This window comes from Eptatretus burgeri, chromosome 17, assembly GCF_056783735.1.
Source record: "Eptatretus burgeri isolate ZD-2024b chromosome 17, Ebu_testis_v1, whole genome shotgun sequence".
In the NCBI taxonomy this organism is placed as follows: domain Eukaryota; kingdom Metazoa; phylum Chordata; class Myxini; order Myxiniformes; family Myxinidae; genus Eptatretus; species Eptatretus burgeri.
Genome location: NC_140977.1, coordinates 51,320,116 through 51,337,916, shown reverse-complemented (window position 1 = coordinate 51,337,916; position 17,801 = coordinate 51,320,116). Strand labels below are relative to the sequence as shown.

General features: G+C 43.7%; 1 protein-coding gene across 6 annotated transcripts in view; it reads right to left on the bottom strand.

The window, feature by feature from the left end:
• Positions 1–17,801, bottom strand: part of LOC147010087 (guanylyl cyclase C-like) — a 164,561-nt gene that overhangs the window by 125,504 nt on the left and 21,256 nt on the right. For 5 of the 6 annotated variants that reach the window (XM_085861615.1, XM_085861614.1, XM_085861613.1 and 2 more), the window contains exons 3-4: positions 10,948–11,006; positions 5,053–5,268 (exon numbers count right to left, since the gene is read on the bottom strand). In XM_085861615.1, coding sequence (XP_085717741.1) covers positions 5,053–5,268; positions 10,948–11,006 — 275 coding nt within the window. The remainder of the gene's footprint in view (positions 1–5,052; positions 5,269–10,947; positions 11,007–17,801) is intronic. The other variant, XM_085861617.1, reaches the window with a different exon arrangement.

Below are 17,801 nucleotides of genomic sequence, written 5' to 3'. Positions count from 1 at the left end.
TTTCTGCTGCGAATCTAGAAATGTTGCCACTTCTTGTCGTAGTTCATAAAGCCGTCCAAGCATGTTTCCCTTCGAAAGCCGTCGTACGTTTGTGTGGAAAAGCAAGGCTTGATGTTCAGAATCCATATCCACACACAGCTGTTTGAGGAGACAACTGTTTAAGGCTCCAGCTTTGATGAAGTTGACCACCTTGATAGCCAGGTTCATGACATCCCTCATTTCAGCGGGTAGAGTTCTGGATGCTAAGGCTTCACGATGAAGAATGCAGTGCGTACCTACAGCAGATGGACTTTTTTCTTTCACTCTTGTTATGAAACCAGATTGCAAACTAAGCACGGCCAGAGCTCAATCAGTACACACCCCTACCAGCTTGTCCCACGAACGTTGATTTTCCTGGAAGAAGTTTGATACCACTTGAAAAATATCTGTTGCTGTTGTATAACCTTCCATGGGATGGCAGAAGAGCATTTCCTCTTTTACACTATTGCCTGACACGAAACGAGCATACATCAGTAGCTGAGAACACTGAGCAACATCAGTCGTTTCGTCCAACTGGATGGCAAATACAGGAGAAGCTCTTACTTGGTCGAGAACTTGATCTTTGATGTCTTGAGACATTTCATCGATCGTTCCCTTGATGGTATCGTTTGAAAGAGAGATTTGGGAAATCTTGTTTGCACGATCCTTCCCCAGAACGAGCTCTGCTGCACGCAGTAAACTTGGTTTTATGAGAGTCTCTCCGATGTTATGGCTCTTTTTGCTCTTTGCAATCAACATAGCGATCTCATAGAAAGCCTCAACAACCTTTGAAGTCTGTTGCCAAAATGCTCCACTGCTGTCTATCTTAGCTTGCTTCAAGGACTGCCTTTTTGATTCGCAGAATGCCTTGGGTTTGGCAGCTCGAGCAGGATGCATTGTCTTCAAGTGGCGTTCCAAGCATGTGGGCCGCATGCCATCATTGTTCAAGAGTCTTGTAGCATATTATGCACCAGGGTACCTGTGTGTCACCCTTTTGGAGGGACACAAATCCAAGTCAAATATATTCGTCAAGATACTTCTGCTTTTTTGCACTCATTGCAAATGATTTGGTTTGAAATGGGAACTGCAAATCTGTGAAAAAAAGATTAATATTAAAATTAAATATAAATTTTAATATTAAATTTAAATAAATGTTAAATTTTAAAATTAATTTTAATACAGAAAATGGGAGGCCGAGTCGCGAATAGAAAACGAAAACTATTAAAGGCGATACTTTTTTTTTTTTAAATGTTCATCACGATATTATGCAAACACTTGTTAAGAGAATTCTAAAAATAATTAGAGAAATTCCTACTTTTTTCTCCGGGCTCATGCCCCCTCTGGAAATTACTCACGCCCCCCACGTTAAGAGCCAATGGTCTAAAGTGTCTAAAGGGTCTTAAAAGGGCAAGGGGGTCCAAAGGGTGTGATCTTTTGTTCCACAGAATCAGGAATTAAATTTTTTTTTGATGTGATGATGTTAATTTTTGAGTAATAAACAAAGAACTGAACGTGGTTTTTAATTCTAATAATTTTTTTGAGGTGTTGACGTTAAAAAAAACCCAACCTTGCAGATACCACCCGTAAAAATTCCAGAAAACCGCCATGGTCACTGTGTCATCTGTGTGACGTCATCACCAGAACGATTGTCTCGGCACGCAAGAGGTAACGGCCACACAACTCGCTTCAGACTCGTCAGAAAGCGAACTTGACAAACAAGTTTCTCATCAAGAATCCTCAGATTACGATGATAGTCAAAATCATGATGTAGACGGTGCTGTCATGTCTTACATGTATGAACCCGAGGTCATCAAATACCTGGCATTCGCAACAATTGGGACGATATCAAACGAAGAAAGACTCGCCAATAACAACTGGTAAAGGAGTGAATCATCGAGATAGAACATGGTAAATGTGAACTTTGGTGGTATTTTGATGTCACACATCACTGTAATTCTTGTAGTAACTGGATCAGCACTCAGCATACCTCCGTCAGACCGAACAGTTCACTTTTTGTAGTCCACTGACAGCCCGGATCTGGATCCGGACCTCTAAAATCGAATCGGCTTTTTCTTGTCATCTGATCAACTCATCCACCTAGTTTTGTCACAATCAGTCCACAAGGTCTTGAGGTATGCTGTTGTATATAGTTTTGGCCCCGTCCCTCAATGGTGGAGAATTACATTAAAAATAAATAAATTAAACAAACTCTTGTGTCTGGATGTACAGTGCAATACTAGACATATCAACACTTATTACCATAATGGATAGTACTATCCTCACAATGTACATGTATATGTAGTGACTAAATGATGTACAACAGGTTAATTTATTGGCACTGATTGAACATAACTGTACAACCGCCGGGGCAACAGTATTGTACGTACATGTATAAATATACGTTGATGCCGATAACAAATAGGAATACAAACAATGTACATTCATGTAATGCCACTTTCCCCTGGTCAGTTTTACTTTGGCTGTCCAAATTTTCCTTACAGCTGGATCTTTTGGGAAACATGCATACTCACACCATATTTGGTTGTATTGCTGCTACAACCAGCAACTATGCATCTAGATGACATTGTCAGTACTTTTTCAGAGTTCAGTTTTTCAGAGCATATGGAGATCACACGTAAACACAAGTCCCGAAGCAAAAGTATCTTGGAGATGACGTAGCGAGTCACGTGATATATTGTTGTGGGGCTGGGTCTGGGTGGCAAGCACGACCGCTTGGGGGATCAGTGGAGTCGGCTCCACCGAACACACTGGAATTTAGGTCGTGACCCTCGGATAAGTCCGAAGGTACGGGTCCCTTACAGGACCATCAATCGCCAATAATTCGACCGCGTGGAGTAGGGTTAATTGCCAACTTCAATATACCTAAGTACCCACGTGGCAAAGCTTACTAGGGAATTCACACCCTCGGCAGGCCTCGAGTGGAACGAGCCGATACCATGCTCGAACCGTGTGTAACCAGAGCAGATGGTTACCGAGGCCCGTCGATCCAAATGCACAATTACGGCAACGGCCTTCCTAATCCCCAATACGCACCGTGGCAAACCAATGGCAGAAATGACAAAGAACGAGCTGGTACATTCAACAAGAGGGGAATTTATATACAACAATAATTGGGGAGGGGAACACAGAGCAGAGTTATCACGAATAAAGAAAGGTATCAAATGTACAAGCAAAAGCACTTAACGATCCTACTTAAAGACGGGGCCCACGGACACACACACACACACACACACACACACACACACACACACACACACACACACACACACACACGAAAATGGACCTCAATGGCCACGGCCTTTATTTGCACCTTCAGCTCGGGAGGGAAGATGAGCTGAGGGGAGAGAATGTGCTGGCTACCTGGCCGCATTCGCGCGGTTCGACGTCCGCACCTTCCCGGAGCACCAGTCGCCAAAGAACGGACCAGGGCAGCTGAACCCAGAGAAGGTGAAACGAGGTGATCTCCCATGATGAGATGGTCAACCGCTTGTCGTAATGCGCCAGCCGAGACGCCTCGGATCTGCGGGATCCAGTCAGCCGCAGTCCCAGCCAGAAGACGCGCTCGAGCACACGGGACGCAATCTTCAATTCCTTTTCCCATCGTTTTTGGGGCGCGGTCCCCTCCCCCATCGCCTGCTCTCATTGGGTGGATGGCATGTCGCAACTCCGCCTTCTTGCAAAGGACCGCCCCGGCTCTGGTCTGCGCGTCGCCCATTGGGCGGAAAATGACGCATACCCTTATTTGGCGCATAGCCAGAACGAAACGCTTTGTGACCATATTTGGTGCGAAATCCACACCGCCTCGGGCATAGAATTCCGCACATGCCGGCGAGCGCGCGAAGAGCGTGGACAATGCCGTGAGCAGTGTTGTTGTCGTTGTTGTTGATGATGTAAAAATCCTAACAATAAATAATTCACAGCGCACGCACAATTAATCACCCATAAACATAGGATGGGACCCTACTTCGAAACACATACTTACCGATATAACTGATCTATAAGGACTCTGGCTGTTGTGTGCGATGGGTTCCACATTCATAACAATACGACGTAATCACCTCACTGTATTTTGGGGGGTGGAAGAGGAGGAGATTGGGAGCATACTCTGTGCAGAACGTTGGTGCTGCTTAAGCAGTCTCCTTGGCTATTGGGCACAATCCTGGACGGGTCGCCACTCCGACACAGTATACCAGCATGCTGGCACTCATTTTGCCGACCACAGAAGGATGACAGGCCGAGTTAACCCCACCTGGTATTAATTCAACAGCTGAGCAGGATTTGAACTCAGGACCCTCGGATCCAAAGCCCACCACCCTAACCATTAAGCCAATACCAGGCATACATTTTTGGGGGTGGGTGGGGAAATCAAGCATACAAGCACACCAAAAAAAAAACATTAAAATCTCCATTTATAGGTATTTATTCAAGAAAAAAACAACGACTTAGTGAAAAGTGAAGCCATATGTATTCATTAAAGTTTAATTTAAAAATTCTCAGATGGTTTAATGATTAAACTAAACATGAATTTCTGATTTTGTGGACCTTTAAGGTCTTCAGGGTCGGGGTTGTCTAAAGGGGTCAAAAGGGTAATAAAAGGTCTGAAAGGGGTGAAGGTCTAAAGGCATAAAGGTCCAAAATGGACTAACAGGATCAAAAGGGTATAGGTATCGCAGGGTTCTAAAAGGTGTAATTGGGTACAAAGAGTCTTGGGAGTATAAGGGGTATATAGGGTCTCCAGGGTCTTAAGAGCGTCTTAAGGTTCTAAAGGGCCTTAGAGGGTCTATTGGATTTTAGGGGTCTAACAGGGTCGATAGGCAAGGTCTTAGGGGTCGTAAATGTCAGCGTTCGAAAAGGTCTTTGGGTTTTAAAGGATCTTAGGGGTCTTAGGTTTCTTGAGGGTCTTTGGAGTCTTCAGGATCTCAAAGGGTCTAAAAGTATATAAGGGTCCAATGGAATTAACAGACCTACTCACATTCTGTGTGGACAAAAACAAACAAACAAAAACAAACTAACCAGCCACAGATGTTGAAGTCACTCGCCCCATCAGAAAGAACGTAAGCATTTCTCCACGCGTATGGTTTGACGGAGTCCGTGTACCTCCACAGTTCAGAAAAAAATTCTGACACCTTTATGGCTGGAATGATCATCCGAGTTAGGCCTGTGTAGTGTGTCGTTGAAAGACTGAAGCTTCCGGCAGAGAGTAACGAAATATTGAAGTCACTTTGAAAGCTGTGGGCAACACAAGGGGATGGTGGAGGGTGAAAATGGAAGTGTGAACACGGGGATAATCAAAACCCATGAGATCCCATCCTAACCGATGCAAACTAAGCTAAATCAGGACGCAGGTCCCGACATTACTTTGAAAGTAGTGATTGTGTGATCATGAACGTGTGACACCTGGCCATTCGTTGCATCTGTCCTTGAGGTTAAGGACATGCTGCTCATTGCCTACTATGTATTTTGAAATGTACCATGATATGATTAACCTTTGTTCGCAGATTGAACAGCGAGCTTAACGTCCTTTCCTAAGGATGACATCCTCACTGATGCAATGACCTGCTGGTGTCGCTGTTGGTTCGGGAATTGCACTCGTTATTAAGATTAAACACCCACATGATATTATCGCGTTTACGGCTCTCACTCGAAAACGCAAGCAATTTGATACGGGGACTGTATATTCCAGGAATTGGTGTTGCACGGATAGCCGGCTAAAGGCTAATTCGGACGGCGCATCACCTGAGATGGAGTGCAACGTCTGTTCGGTTAGCCAAACAAAGGGATTAATCCATTTGATTTACTAGCCGAGTACCCGCCCTACGGGCGATCTTGTTCCAATCATGCAACACGTTCTTCTGACGCATACCTTTATTTGGGCAGTGTATAGGTACGTGACAGTTCTTTATGTGAAAAAATAAATAACGCAGGTTATGTGCATGAAGCAAAATCATACCTACTACATATCTATCTATAATTCCAGCAAGTGTGTCTGTGTGTGTCTGTGTGTGTCTGTGTGTGTCTGTGTGTGTCTGTGTGTGTCTGTGACCACTGTTTCTCGACAACCACTGGTCCGATCTAATTGAAACTTGCCAGATATATTGCTGGGGACTTGAGGATGTGCCTTTTCAAGATTTAATATTAATCGGACAAGTGCTTCCCAAGTTATGGCCATTTATTTACCAACCAATGACAAGACACGTTACTGCGTGGGCGAGGCTGATGGGGGAAGGGAACCTCAGCCGCGTTCCCCATTACGGGTTACAACGTACAGACTTCCGGAGAGTGATGAACGTACGGACTTCCGGATAGTGATGACTTCGTGTATTCTAATAATTTCTCGATTTCTTATGCGCATTAATTGATAAACACAATGCCACAAGTTATGATCGTTTTCATATTAGACGGTGCATAAATTTCGGTAACATCAGAGTGAGGTGGTATGCTCCAAACCAGGAAGTAAATTTTTTTTTTTTTTTTGCACGAACGTTTTTTTTTCTCTCTCTCTCTTCTCTTCTCTTCTCTTTGTGTTTCTCCTTGTGATGACATTGCGAAAAGGCAGAATACGTTGGCGCTCATTGAATAATTGGCCATTAAAACTAAATTGCGAATAATCGTAACTGCGATATACGAACTTCCGGGCCACGCATGTATGGACACGCGAGAGCGAAGAAACGGCCTGCGTGGTTGTTGTTTCTTGTTCGCATTTGGAAAGTTTTTATTATTTATTTATTTATTATTATTTTTTTTTTTACGGGCACGTACTAGTCTATCTAATATGGAATAGGCAAAGCCGAGAAGCGAACGTAGAATTCTTCTTACATTCGCTTCTGACTACCTATAACGTGTTCACAACTGTATCTTGCCAACTAGACCGTGGTATGTGCAAGCGCCGCACAGCTGATGATTTTGACGCAATTTCCGGTTACTTCGGCCTGGATTCGGGATCAGCGATCAAATAATGTAAATCACGATTAAAAATTATTTTTTGTAGATGCGGGAGATATCTTTATTAAAATTAACTTTGTGAAAAAAATAATTGAATAAATAAATAAATAAACAATCACTTCTGGTCAAGAATAAAAGAAAATATAAGTTCCGGAAAGAGTTTCAAAATCACTCCCGGTAATGTTAAATACAAAATAAACACTTCCTGTCATGAAAAAAATCACTTTCGGAAGTATAAAATTAACTTTGGGAAAAAAAATAATTGAATAAATAAATAAACACTTCCGGTCATGATCTCCCGGCATGCATCATTCCCCATGACAAAAACAGGAAAGAAAAAAAAAAACAGAAACAAAAAAAAAACGGAAGCAAAACGGTCATAGCCAACGACACGGATTCACAATTGCCAGGGTATTGTGTTGTTTTTGTTGTTTCCTATTCTCTCATGTGCACGCGTTAAGTAATATTCACAAGATAGAAATAAAACCTGATCGTGTTTATACACCGCACAGCGTTTAAAAACAACCGGAAGCAAAAGGTCATATCCAACGACACGGATTCCAAATAGCCAGGGGTATTGTGTTGTTGTTTCCTATTCTCTCACGTGCACGCGTTAAGTATGAAGCTCACTGCGTTCGCTATAATTCCAGCAATCTGTGTGTGTGTCTGTCTGTCTGTGTGTCTGCGACCGCTGTTTCTCAACAACCCCTCGTCCGATGTAATTGAAACTTGCCAGGAATATTGCTGAGGACCTGTGGATGTGCCTTTCAAGGTTTGATATTAATCCGACAAGCGGTTCCCAAGTTACGGCTATATATTTGCCCACCAATGATCGGACACGGTGCTATGACATCACGAATGACGTCACTTTTTTTTTTTTTTTTACACGTACGGCCACGCACTAGTATTTCAAAACCTCACTGCACTGGAAAACGTAGGGACAGGAATACTGTTCTGTAAATGGTGGAGACTTGTAATACCCTCCCCTACGTGGAAGTGGCGCTACACAATGCACATTTACATCGAGAATTTGCATCCCTTCCCACCCCATCCCCACTCCAAGAACAGCGGGGAAAATAAAAACACCCCGACACATTAATTGGGGTCATGCTGATCCTCTGGAGCAAGTCTGAATGTAATCAGGCCAGAACTGTAGGAGGAGCAGCACGACAAACAAACACCGGTCCATGAATTATAGTAAGGACTTCACTCTGGACGTTTTCAATTAACCAAATTGGTCAACGGGGGAAAGATAGCAGAAACCAGGCATGCATGTGTGACATGGCAATTAATTAAGACAGAAACAAACAGCACAGAATTGCGAACACGAAGACGCAATTAATCTATCGACTGCAGCCTGTGGCTGCTGGTTGCATCATTGGTTGGGACACGGCTATGCCGCTGATGCAGTGTCCCCCTTACCAGTACACTGGCACTCATTTTGCCGACCTCGGAAGGATGACAGGCTGAGTCAACCTCCTGGTGTATTCATTTAGCGGCCAACGGGGCTTGAACTCAGGACCCTAGGATCCCAAGCCGCCACCCGAACCAACAAGCCAACACCAGGCTTTACGCAATTAATAAAGCACTACATTTAATCGGCCAGAGGAACACACACACACACACACACACACACACACACACGTGTATTATGGGGTGTGCAGCTTATCCCAGAATGATGTTGGAGGTGGTGGCAAGGTCCACCAAAAGCAGTTTGATGCATAGCGTACCTCTGTCAGCAGGAGGCGAGAGTGAGAGAGAGAGAGAGAGAGAGAGAGAGAGAGAGAGAGAGAGAGAGAGAGTGAGAGAGAGAGAGAGAGAGAGAGAGAGAGAGAGAGAGAGAGAGAGAGAGAGAGAGAGAGAGAGAGAGAGAGAGAGACAGAGAGAGAGAGAGAGAGAGAGACAGGCAGACTGCATCTGCCTTTTTAAGAGTCACCCTCTTCTTCTCTACCCTCAGGTTATTGATATCAACACCCAGCATGCGCCCTCCAAATGGCATGCTGCAATTGCGCATAGCAACAGACTCAGCCAATCAACAGCGCTGAGGCCACCAAGAAGCACGGGGCTAATGGCGTGCCACCTTGCTCGCTGTCACTTGGAGGTGGAAATCTGGAAGGATGAATGTCGGAGAATCGGAGCTTCTTCTTCCCCCCCCCCCCAACAGCCTCTGCACTATAAACAAATTGACCAAGTCTTTCCCCTGTTTCAGGTGAACGGCCTCCTTCAAATATGAAGGGCAACCAACACACTTTATAATTCATTAACAACTACATTGAAGGCTGCCAATATATTTGTCCTGAATGCGAAAAATGTATCATCTCCTCCATGAGCTTTGGAATATGTAATGGAAAATAGAAGAAAAGAAAAATAATTACATACATATAATAATTTGTCAAATCGGCTCTTCGGGTGGGTCGGTACTGCAAATACCTACTGTATGTCCCAGACCTTGGGTATGAATTAAGTGAGACTTGTAAGGCAAAACAATTAAAAATGAAGGCAAACTTAGCTTTGTAAGGCAATTATAAAAATTGAGATAAGAAGGACTTTTATTTTGCAAACAAAACGGTATGCCTGGGGTGATTTCCAAGACAGTAAGAGAGCTGTTACTTTGTTCATAATAATTCATGTGCCCTTGTCTAATGTTGACTTGCCTGGCATCGTAACACTAATTGGCAAATCATTTACTTGTGATTCTTCAAATTACATAAAACTGATCAAAACTGAGTGCTTTATTATCTCCAGGCTTTTTGAAGACAAAAAAAAAACAAAAGAAAAAAAAACCGGAGGGATATTGTAATGGGCTTCATGCGTCTCATGTTATCCTTCACACTATCTCCTCCTAAATGGTTGTGCAGAAATTCACCAAACTTGGTAGTTTATGATCACCGCATGGCACGAAGGTGTGCGAGCAGTATGATTTTTGGCTCCACACCCTGGGGTGGGGTCAAAAGGTCAAATTCCAAAACATGCACTTACTGGAAGATTTTTAAACATTTTTTTAAAAAGAAACTTTGTAAATGCAATCAACATTGGGGGATGCATGAAATATGCAACTACATTTTCGATTTGACACCCTGGTCATGCCTTCAGGGGTGGGGTCTTGGGGTCACAGGGGTCAAAACGGGGGAGAAAAAAAATTTAACTCAAAATTTGATATTGAGTCATTCCTGGTGGAACTTCTTGCCATCTTTCAAGTTTGTTTGAGGTGGGACGTGTGGGGATTTGCGATGGCATGCGATTGACTTCACACAAATTGTCCACCGTTTCTCCAGATTCCATCTCCAGGTGTTGCACGACGTCATTCGCCGATGACGCGTGCCGGAATGGCGGACTCAGTTTTCACTCCGTTTGTTTATTAGTTTTCTTGTTGTACACCGTTCCTTCACAATTCCATATCTGGGCAATGCATGACGTCATTTCTTCTCCGGGTGATATCGCAGCCATCCTTTGAGTTAGGAAGCTGAAATATGGGGACAAATGTAAAGATGTGCTTTGGCAAAAACATTATTTTTTCTTGATTAATCAATAAATTGATTAAATACCTAATTATTATCGATTTATGAATTACTTATTTATTTTGCTTCTCATCTGGGCAATCAATATCTCAGGCACCTTTTGAGCTCAGAAGCTGATATTTCGACATGACAGTGAACAAGTGATTTGGCTACAAAGGTATTTTTGATTTACTGATTGGGCACAACAAGCAAGAAAATAATGAACGGATTGGAAAAAGATGGAGAGAAAGCAGAGGATACAAAGCGCCCTGCCAGTGAGATGGTTTGGTTTGGTTTGGTTTGGTTTGGCTTGGTTTGGTCAAGTTAATGGGGGTAGAAAAGATTGCTGGTAGGGATGGGGGATGACATGAAGTGGTGGTGGTGCACAACATGCTTGAAGCAAAGAAAAAGTATCGAATCCTATATTTAAAGAATCCTATACAGTGCACAAAGTGTCCGTTTCACTCACCGCAGCAACATGTACGATGTGGAGACACAGGAAGGCCCAAGTATCAGACATACGTCAGGCTGTAACACATCACAGGATTTATGAGGATGGTTCAAATCCGACCCAGACCTTTTATTTGTATATGAAACATAAAGTAATGTAGGTTAATAATTTTGAGGGAAAAAATCTGCAATGGGACAGTGATGCGTCCAAAACTGAAAAATGCCCTGAATGTAATGAAATTATGGTGTGGGTAATGAATATCCAAGCTTAGTTACGAGTATGGTATAATATAAACAAAAGTCCAGCCCAACACGGTTCTAGATAATTTTCAGCAATAAACTGCATGGTATTCCACAAAAACATTAATGGAGGTAAAATTATGAATTACAGCCCTTTCCCTTCATCCTCCAATTCTTCTTCTTCTTCTTCCTCCGCCTCCTGCTCCTTCTCCTCTGCCGACCATGCCATGTACCATAAAAATATTGTCCCTGTCCCAATCCTTAGCAAAACAAGACAAGAATCACTACTCTTTCATGTCATCCACTGACCTTTTCAGGTGGTGGAGGAGTGATCTCATCTATACGTACGTCCATCCGTCCGTGCTAATTTTCTGTTTTCTCTGCAACCGTTTATCCGATTGAAACAAAATTTTCAACATCGGTGCATGTATTCATGTTTTAATGACAGCTATGACGTCATAGATCACGTGGTGCGGCAGCCATGTTGGTAAAAAGGAAAAACTTTCGACCTCTATCTCCGAAACCGCTCCATGGAAAAAAATTGAAACTTGGCACATTACAAGTTCTCTCCATGGGAAACAAATATGAAATTTTTTGCTAATGTCATATGTGACTTCGTTATGATGTCATAATTGCAAATGTCAAGCTTTATCTGATCATTATGAAAATTTTTGAGGGTGATCTCAGGATAAATTGTATTGGGGAAAAAATTGATGATGTCATAAGACACGTGGTTTGGCAGCAATCTTGTTTTTAACATTAAAAAAACACCTTCAAAAATCTTCCTCTCCCAAACAGCTGAACAGATTGAGCTGAAACTTTACAGGTATGATCGTCGAACCATGAGGAACAAAAAGTTTTCCACCTTATATCATGATAGGTGACATGGTTTGGCAGCTATGATTTTTTGAAGAATAAACCTTTAAAAATATTCTTCTCCAGAACGGCTTGACAGATGGAGGGGAAGCTTCACCCACACGTTCCCCAAGCCTTGGAAATACCAGAGTATTCACATAGAATTAATAGATCACATGGTCTGGCAGCCATATTAGATTGAACGAAAATCTTTGAAAAATTCTTTTTTTCATCGCATCGCAATTATGATCTAGTCATCATGGGGAAGATATGTTTTAAATTTCAACCTGATCGGACGCATGGTCTGGCAGCAATAATTATTTAATATTTTGAACCTGGGTTCAGAGATGTATCATGATGTAATAATGTGGGCAGAGGCATATCTGGTGATGTGGCAATGTCAAAGAGTGCCATTCTAGTTAAATGAGTTAATTTTGCAATGAATGAGCAGCAGCATCTCCTTTTTTCAGCCTGCACATAGTCCGAAAATCGATGCTTCTTTTAATTGCAATTATCATGGCTGCCTCTACCGATGTGCTTGTGGACCACAGACAGAATGGTGTATTGCAGGCACATCCTGTTACCCAGGATCCATCGGGCAACATAGACATGGATTTAAGAGATTATCGAGAGCAGCATAACAATGAACCACAAAGCTACACTTTTGTGATAACGATCAGGGAGAATTTATGGGGTGGGATTTTATTGTGTTGGACAGAAAGCATAACTCAACGTCTGTGTTGATTAAACGTCCATTGAATAAAGCAGCAGGGATAGGCAATAACCAGCAGCTATAACTTCAGTTTGATATTTCAGTAACTCATGACGCACACATGTTGAAAAGAAAAACGAATTTGCAAAAGTCATTCATGAAAACATGAATTTATCAAACACATCATATTGCTCTATTTGGAGCTACTGCCAAGCCATTTGTCAAATGGTGTATAGTGGTGGGATCGGCCTTATTATATTTGGCGGTTTAGTTTGGTGTCGGAGCTGAGAATGTAAATCGAGAGGAAACAGTAAATTGATTGTGCAAAGACTAAAAAAGCTGGGATGTGATGCATAATTATATAAACTTAAAACACAAACGCATGAAGATTGATCTTTTAAACCAGGTCTGTGTTTTTTTTTTTGAATGAGTCATGCAATGGCACCAGTGTTACGAGGAGGACATCAAAAGGATCTTGAGAAAAATGCTAGGGGCATAGAAAAGGCCCCATTTATATGGTATGAGCCATGTGGCAAACTATAGCTTTGTGTTCTTTGGAGGAACCAAGTAATTATCTCAAAGTTCATATAAAGGAACGTCAATTTATAAAATAAATTAATCACATACATGCATATTATCGTATGTGTTTACGTTTTCAAGGTACACAAAAAAAACTTTACGTAATGACCGGATTTAACCTATATATGTGGGGCGTCCCTTCATATGAACTTTTCTCGAGCATTACTTGATTCTTCCAAAGACCGCAAGGGTAGTACTGCATGCACGCGAGATTTTTTTGATTGTCTCTTCTTTTCTATTGTCTGGCATTTTCCACAATCCACAGAATGTGCCTTCTTTTCGATAGTATTCCACATGGCACGTACCATATAAGGGGGCCATTTGGCCCTGGCATTTTTCTCAAGAATATCATGGGTGATGATGGTTGTGGTCAAGTTTCATCAAAACTGTGTGTGTGGTTTTGGAGAAGAAAGACAAACACCTACTTTGAGGGGTGAGCCCCCCCCGCCCCCATAGGAATTTTCAGTTCCTGTGTTACTGCAGAGAAATCGTCCCATATAAAGGGAGGGGCGCTTTGCGCCTCCCTTGATACTGAGACAGAGGAGAAGGCCATTTGGCTCGTCACACCTGTAGCATATCTACACCTCAAGCATCACCGATAGTCACATATCTTTGATGCACGACCGCCATTCTTACCGTTAATTTGTCTTAAAATCCGCCTTCTTTCTGCAATTAATTTATTCTTCTTTTCTTTCTCTTCCCTTTTCAAGGGGTGAGGTCCAATGGTACCAAGCTTCTGCCTTGCCATCGACCATGATGCTCCTCCAACTCTCTCTGTCCTCAGCCAACTCTTCACACCCTCCATCCACCCCTACCTTACCAATATCCCTCCTCACACAATCCTCCCATCACAACCACGGTCAACTTCTTTTCCTCCTACCTTCATCCCTCAACCTATCCACTCTCTTTGCCATTGTCTCTTCCCCCAATGGCACCACGAGACCAGCCCATGACCTTCGCCGGATTTTTTTTTAATATCAATATCCTCGTCAAGCTCATCTGCACATCAAACATCTCCCTCAATTCACCCATCCTTCTTCTGTCCACCCCCGCAATCATCATGAACCAGTTGTCCTCGCTGACCTGCAACCTCCGTTGTCTCTCTGTCAGTGCCACCATTTCAAGACTGTAAATGTCGGCCGATGTCACACAAGAGGAGATTTGCAAAAGTCATTTTGTCTCTCAAGGTCCAGTACCATAAGTTTTAATCCAACTTGTACGTACACGGGAGCAAATCCATGAACCGACAGCTGACAGACAAGCATGCTCCCAACTATCGAGCTTTCCTGACGTTCCATGGGCCACGACATTCGATCATCCATGGAGTTCTCCCATCCAACCACAAACTTGGCTCAACCATACTTTGCTTCCAAAATCCGATGGGACAAATGGACAAGTCATAAATATGTCGTACAAAATTATGTCATCAAAGGTCAGTGGTCTCTCTCTGTCTTCTTATACCTGCTTTTCTGGTCTTGCACCCTCTGCTCTTTTCATGCTTTGTCCACCCAAGGTTTCTGCAGAGCATATGCAGTCCACCATCAACCCCTTTCTGGCAAAACTACCAAAATCCAGGATCACTGCTCTCCTACTCTCATTTGGTCCTCTTTTTTTCCCACCTGTGGAACCAACTTACACATTCTCTTTAATCTCATTCTTCCTTGCAAATCCTCAACACAGTTCTTCTCCACCATCTCAGATCATCCCCCCATCCAAAGCCATGACCTTTTCTACCCCCTTTAACCACCCCTCCAAAACCCATAACTCCTTCCAAATTTCCATTTTGTCACAGGTCGACATGAACGTCGTCGCTGTTATTGTTGTTGGGTGTATTGTTACCTCCACCACTGAAGGTGGATGGAGGTTATGTTTTCACCTCTGTCCGTCTGTTTGTTTGTTTGTGAACAAAATATCTCAAAACGTTGAGGACGGATTTGGACGAAATTTGGTGGAGAGCTTTGGTATGTGACAAGGACGAAATTATTAGATTTTGGTGAATATCCTCAAACCACACCCACATCTGTCGCTTGACTCCACCCACCATAACACCCAGCCAAAATAATATGGCCACCATCTTGGTTTTCTGGGAGGCCTGACACATTAGGCCTGCAGGCCTCTGTTGATTACATACTGTCTGGCTTTGTTGCATCAGATTTCCATTAGCTTCGTTTGGGTGGAGTGTTAATCACGATTAAGGACCCCAAAAGACCAATCACATGTCGGAAAAAAAAAATTAGCAAGGTTTAATCAAGCCCGTACGTGCTTCCCGAAAAATAGCGTTCTGTAATTTTTGAACGGTCTCATATTTGGGTGAAACAATCCGTGACCGTGTGACGAATCAGCTCGTTCTGATGTAACCATTCTGATATAACTGTGATGAATCCACTCTTTTAAGAGTGCTTTAAATGGGCATTTCCCAATCGGCCATGACAGGATTCACTCGCGCTTAATGGCGAAGTCCCGTAACCCGAATGACCACAAACAGGTTTTTTTTAATGAAAAAACGGTTTATTACCACAGAAAGAGAGAGAGCTGGAGGTCGGAAGAGAGGGAGAGGGACACGCGCACACATGTACACACCAACACACACGCACACACACACGCACATGCACACACCAACACACACGCACACACACACACGCACACTTACGCACACACACGACATAGTGTTACGAATCTGGAAGCTTACTGCGCTCAACATTCAGGTGCCTATAGAACAGTTATATTGGTAAGTACGTGTTTCTAGTTAGGGTCCCGTCCCTAGTCTAACGGCAATTAAATGTTCATGCACTGCGGAGTTATTGTTGAAAGTCAGGGTTTTCTTGTACATTTTTATACAACAACAACAACAACAACAACACGCCTTCACCTCGCTTCCTCCACCGGCACCATTGTACACATGCATGTCAGCACGTACGTGGGCGAAGTTCACGAGGACCTGACATCTCTCTCGCCCAATCTGGGGGATGCGAGTGAGGTTGCAGTCAGACGGCCAATAAGTGCAGCCCACGCAGGATAATGCTACTCTCCTTGTGTGGGGGCGGTCCGTCGTGACGGCCGCCACGCCCCCCCCCCCCGGTCCAATCAGCGGACTTGGCGCCCTTTCGGCCAATCACGGGGGTGACGAGTGAATCACGCGACGCAACCGTCCAATGAGGAGGCGAGTGGCGAGGGAAAGAAGCCCCTCCCGCCTGAGGAGAAAGTGTGGTTGTCCAGATCAGCGTTCGAGAGAGATGGTGTGCTCGTGGCAGGAGCGTTGGCCAGTTCAATTGTTCAGGGAATTCTGGCTGGAACGTGAAGGTCTCGTCGCTGGCCTCTGGTCTTGTCTCGTTGCTGGCTTCCAGTCTCGCCTTGTCGCTGGCTCTAATCTCGTCGCATGCCGGAGGAGCATGCGGGAGCCTGACGCTGCCCTCTGTACCCGGTGCTTGCAGCGACATCGAGTTGCGGGTTCGAGTCCCACCGATCCAGGACGTCGAAGACCACACAAGGCGGGAAGGTCCGAGATAGCTCTGGTTCCCAGCTCATCTTCCCTCGAGCTGGGAACCTACAATAAAGGCCATGGCCATCACTTCTTTTGGGTATTTGTGTTTGCGTGTGTGTGTCTGTGGGCCCAGTCTGTAAGTAGCAATTGTTTTAGTGCCTTGTACATTATTTACATTTCTTCTTATAGTCGGATAACTGCTCCTTGTGTCCCCCCCCCCCACCCCCATTATAAATAAATCCCCTGTTAAATGTTTCAGCTCGTTTCTATGTTTTCTTTATTGGTTTCGGACGGTGCTTGTTGAGAAGTAGCGATGGTAAATTGTGCATTTGGACCGACGGACCTCGGTAACCATCTGCTCCGGTTATCCACGGTTTGAGCACGCTACTGGCTCATTCCGCTCAAGCTCTGCCGAGGGTGAATTTCCCCGGTAGTTTGGACGACGTGGGTATTTAGGTAAATTGAAATTGGCAATCGACCCTATCCCACGCAGTCGACCTATTGGCGATCTTCGGTCCGATAAGGGACCCGTCGGCTCCGGAGTTATCCGGGGTGATGACCTATAAATTCCGGGTGTTCGGTAGAGCCGACTCTACTGCACCACCTAGCGGTCGTGCTCGCCACCGATACCCGGCCCACAACAATAGTACACTCAGATACAAAGAGGAAAAGAAGGCATTGCTAATTGAGGTTTCAGTACCCAGTGATTTTGGTCTGAACAAAGCAGAAATCAGGAAAATGACAAAATATCAAGACCTCAAGAATGAAGAGAAAATATCCTAGAAGCTGAAGAGCACCTAAATTGTATCAGTGACAATTGGGGCAATGGGAATGATAAAGAAGAACCTCACAGAGATCCTACAAACCATCCCTGGGAACATTACTACAAACAAACTACAGTTGGGGGCTGTCAGTGGCTCAGTGACGATCATGAAAATATCCCTCAGGACAAAACTTTGAGAACAACACAACTTCACAACTTAACCCATGAATCACGATCCTTCAA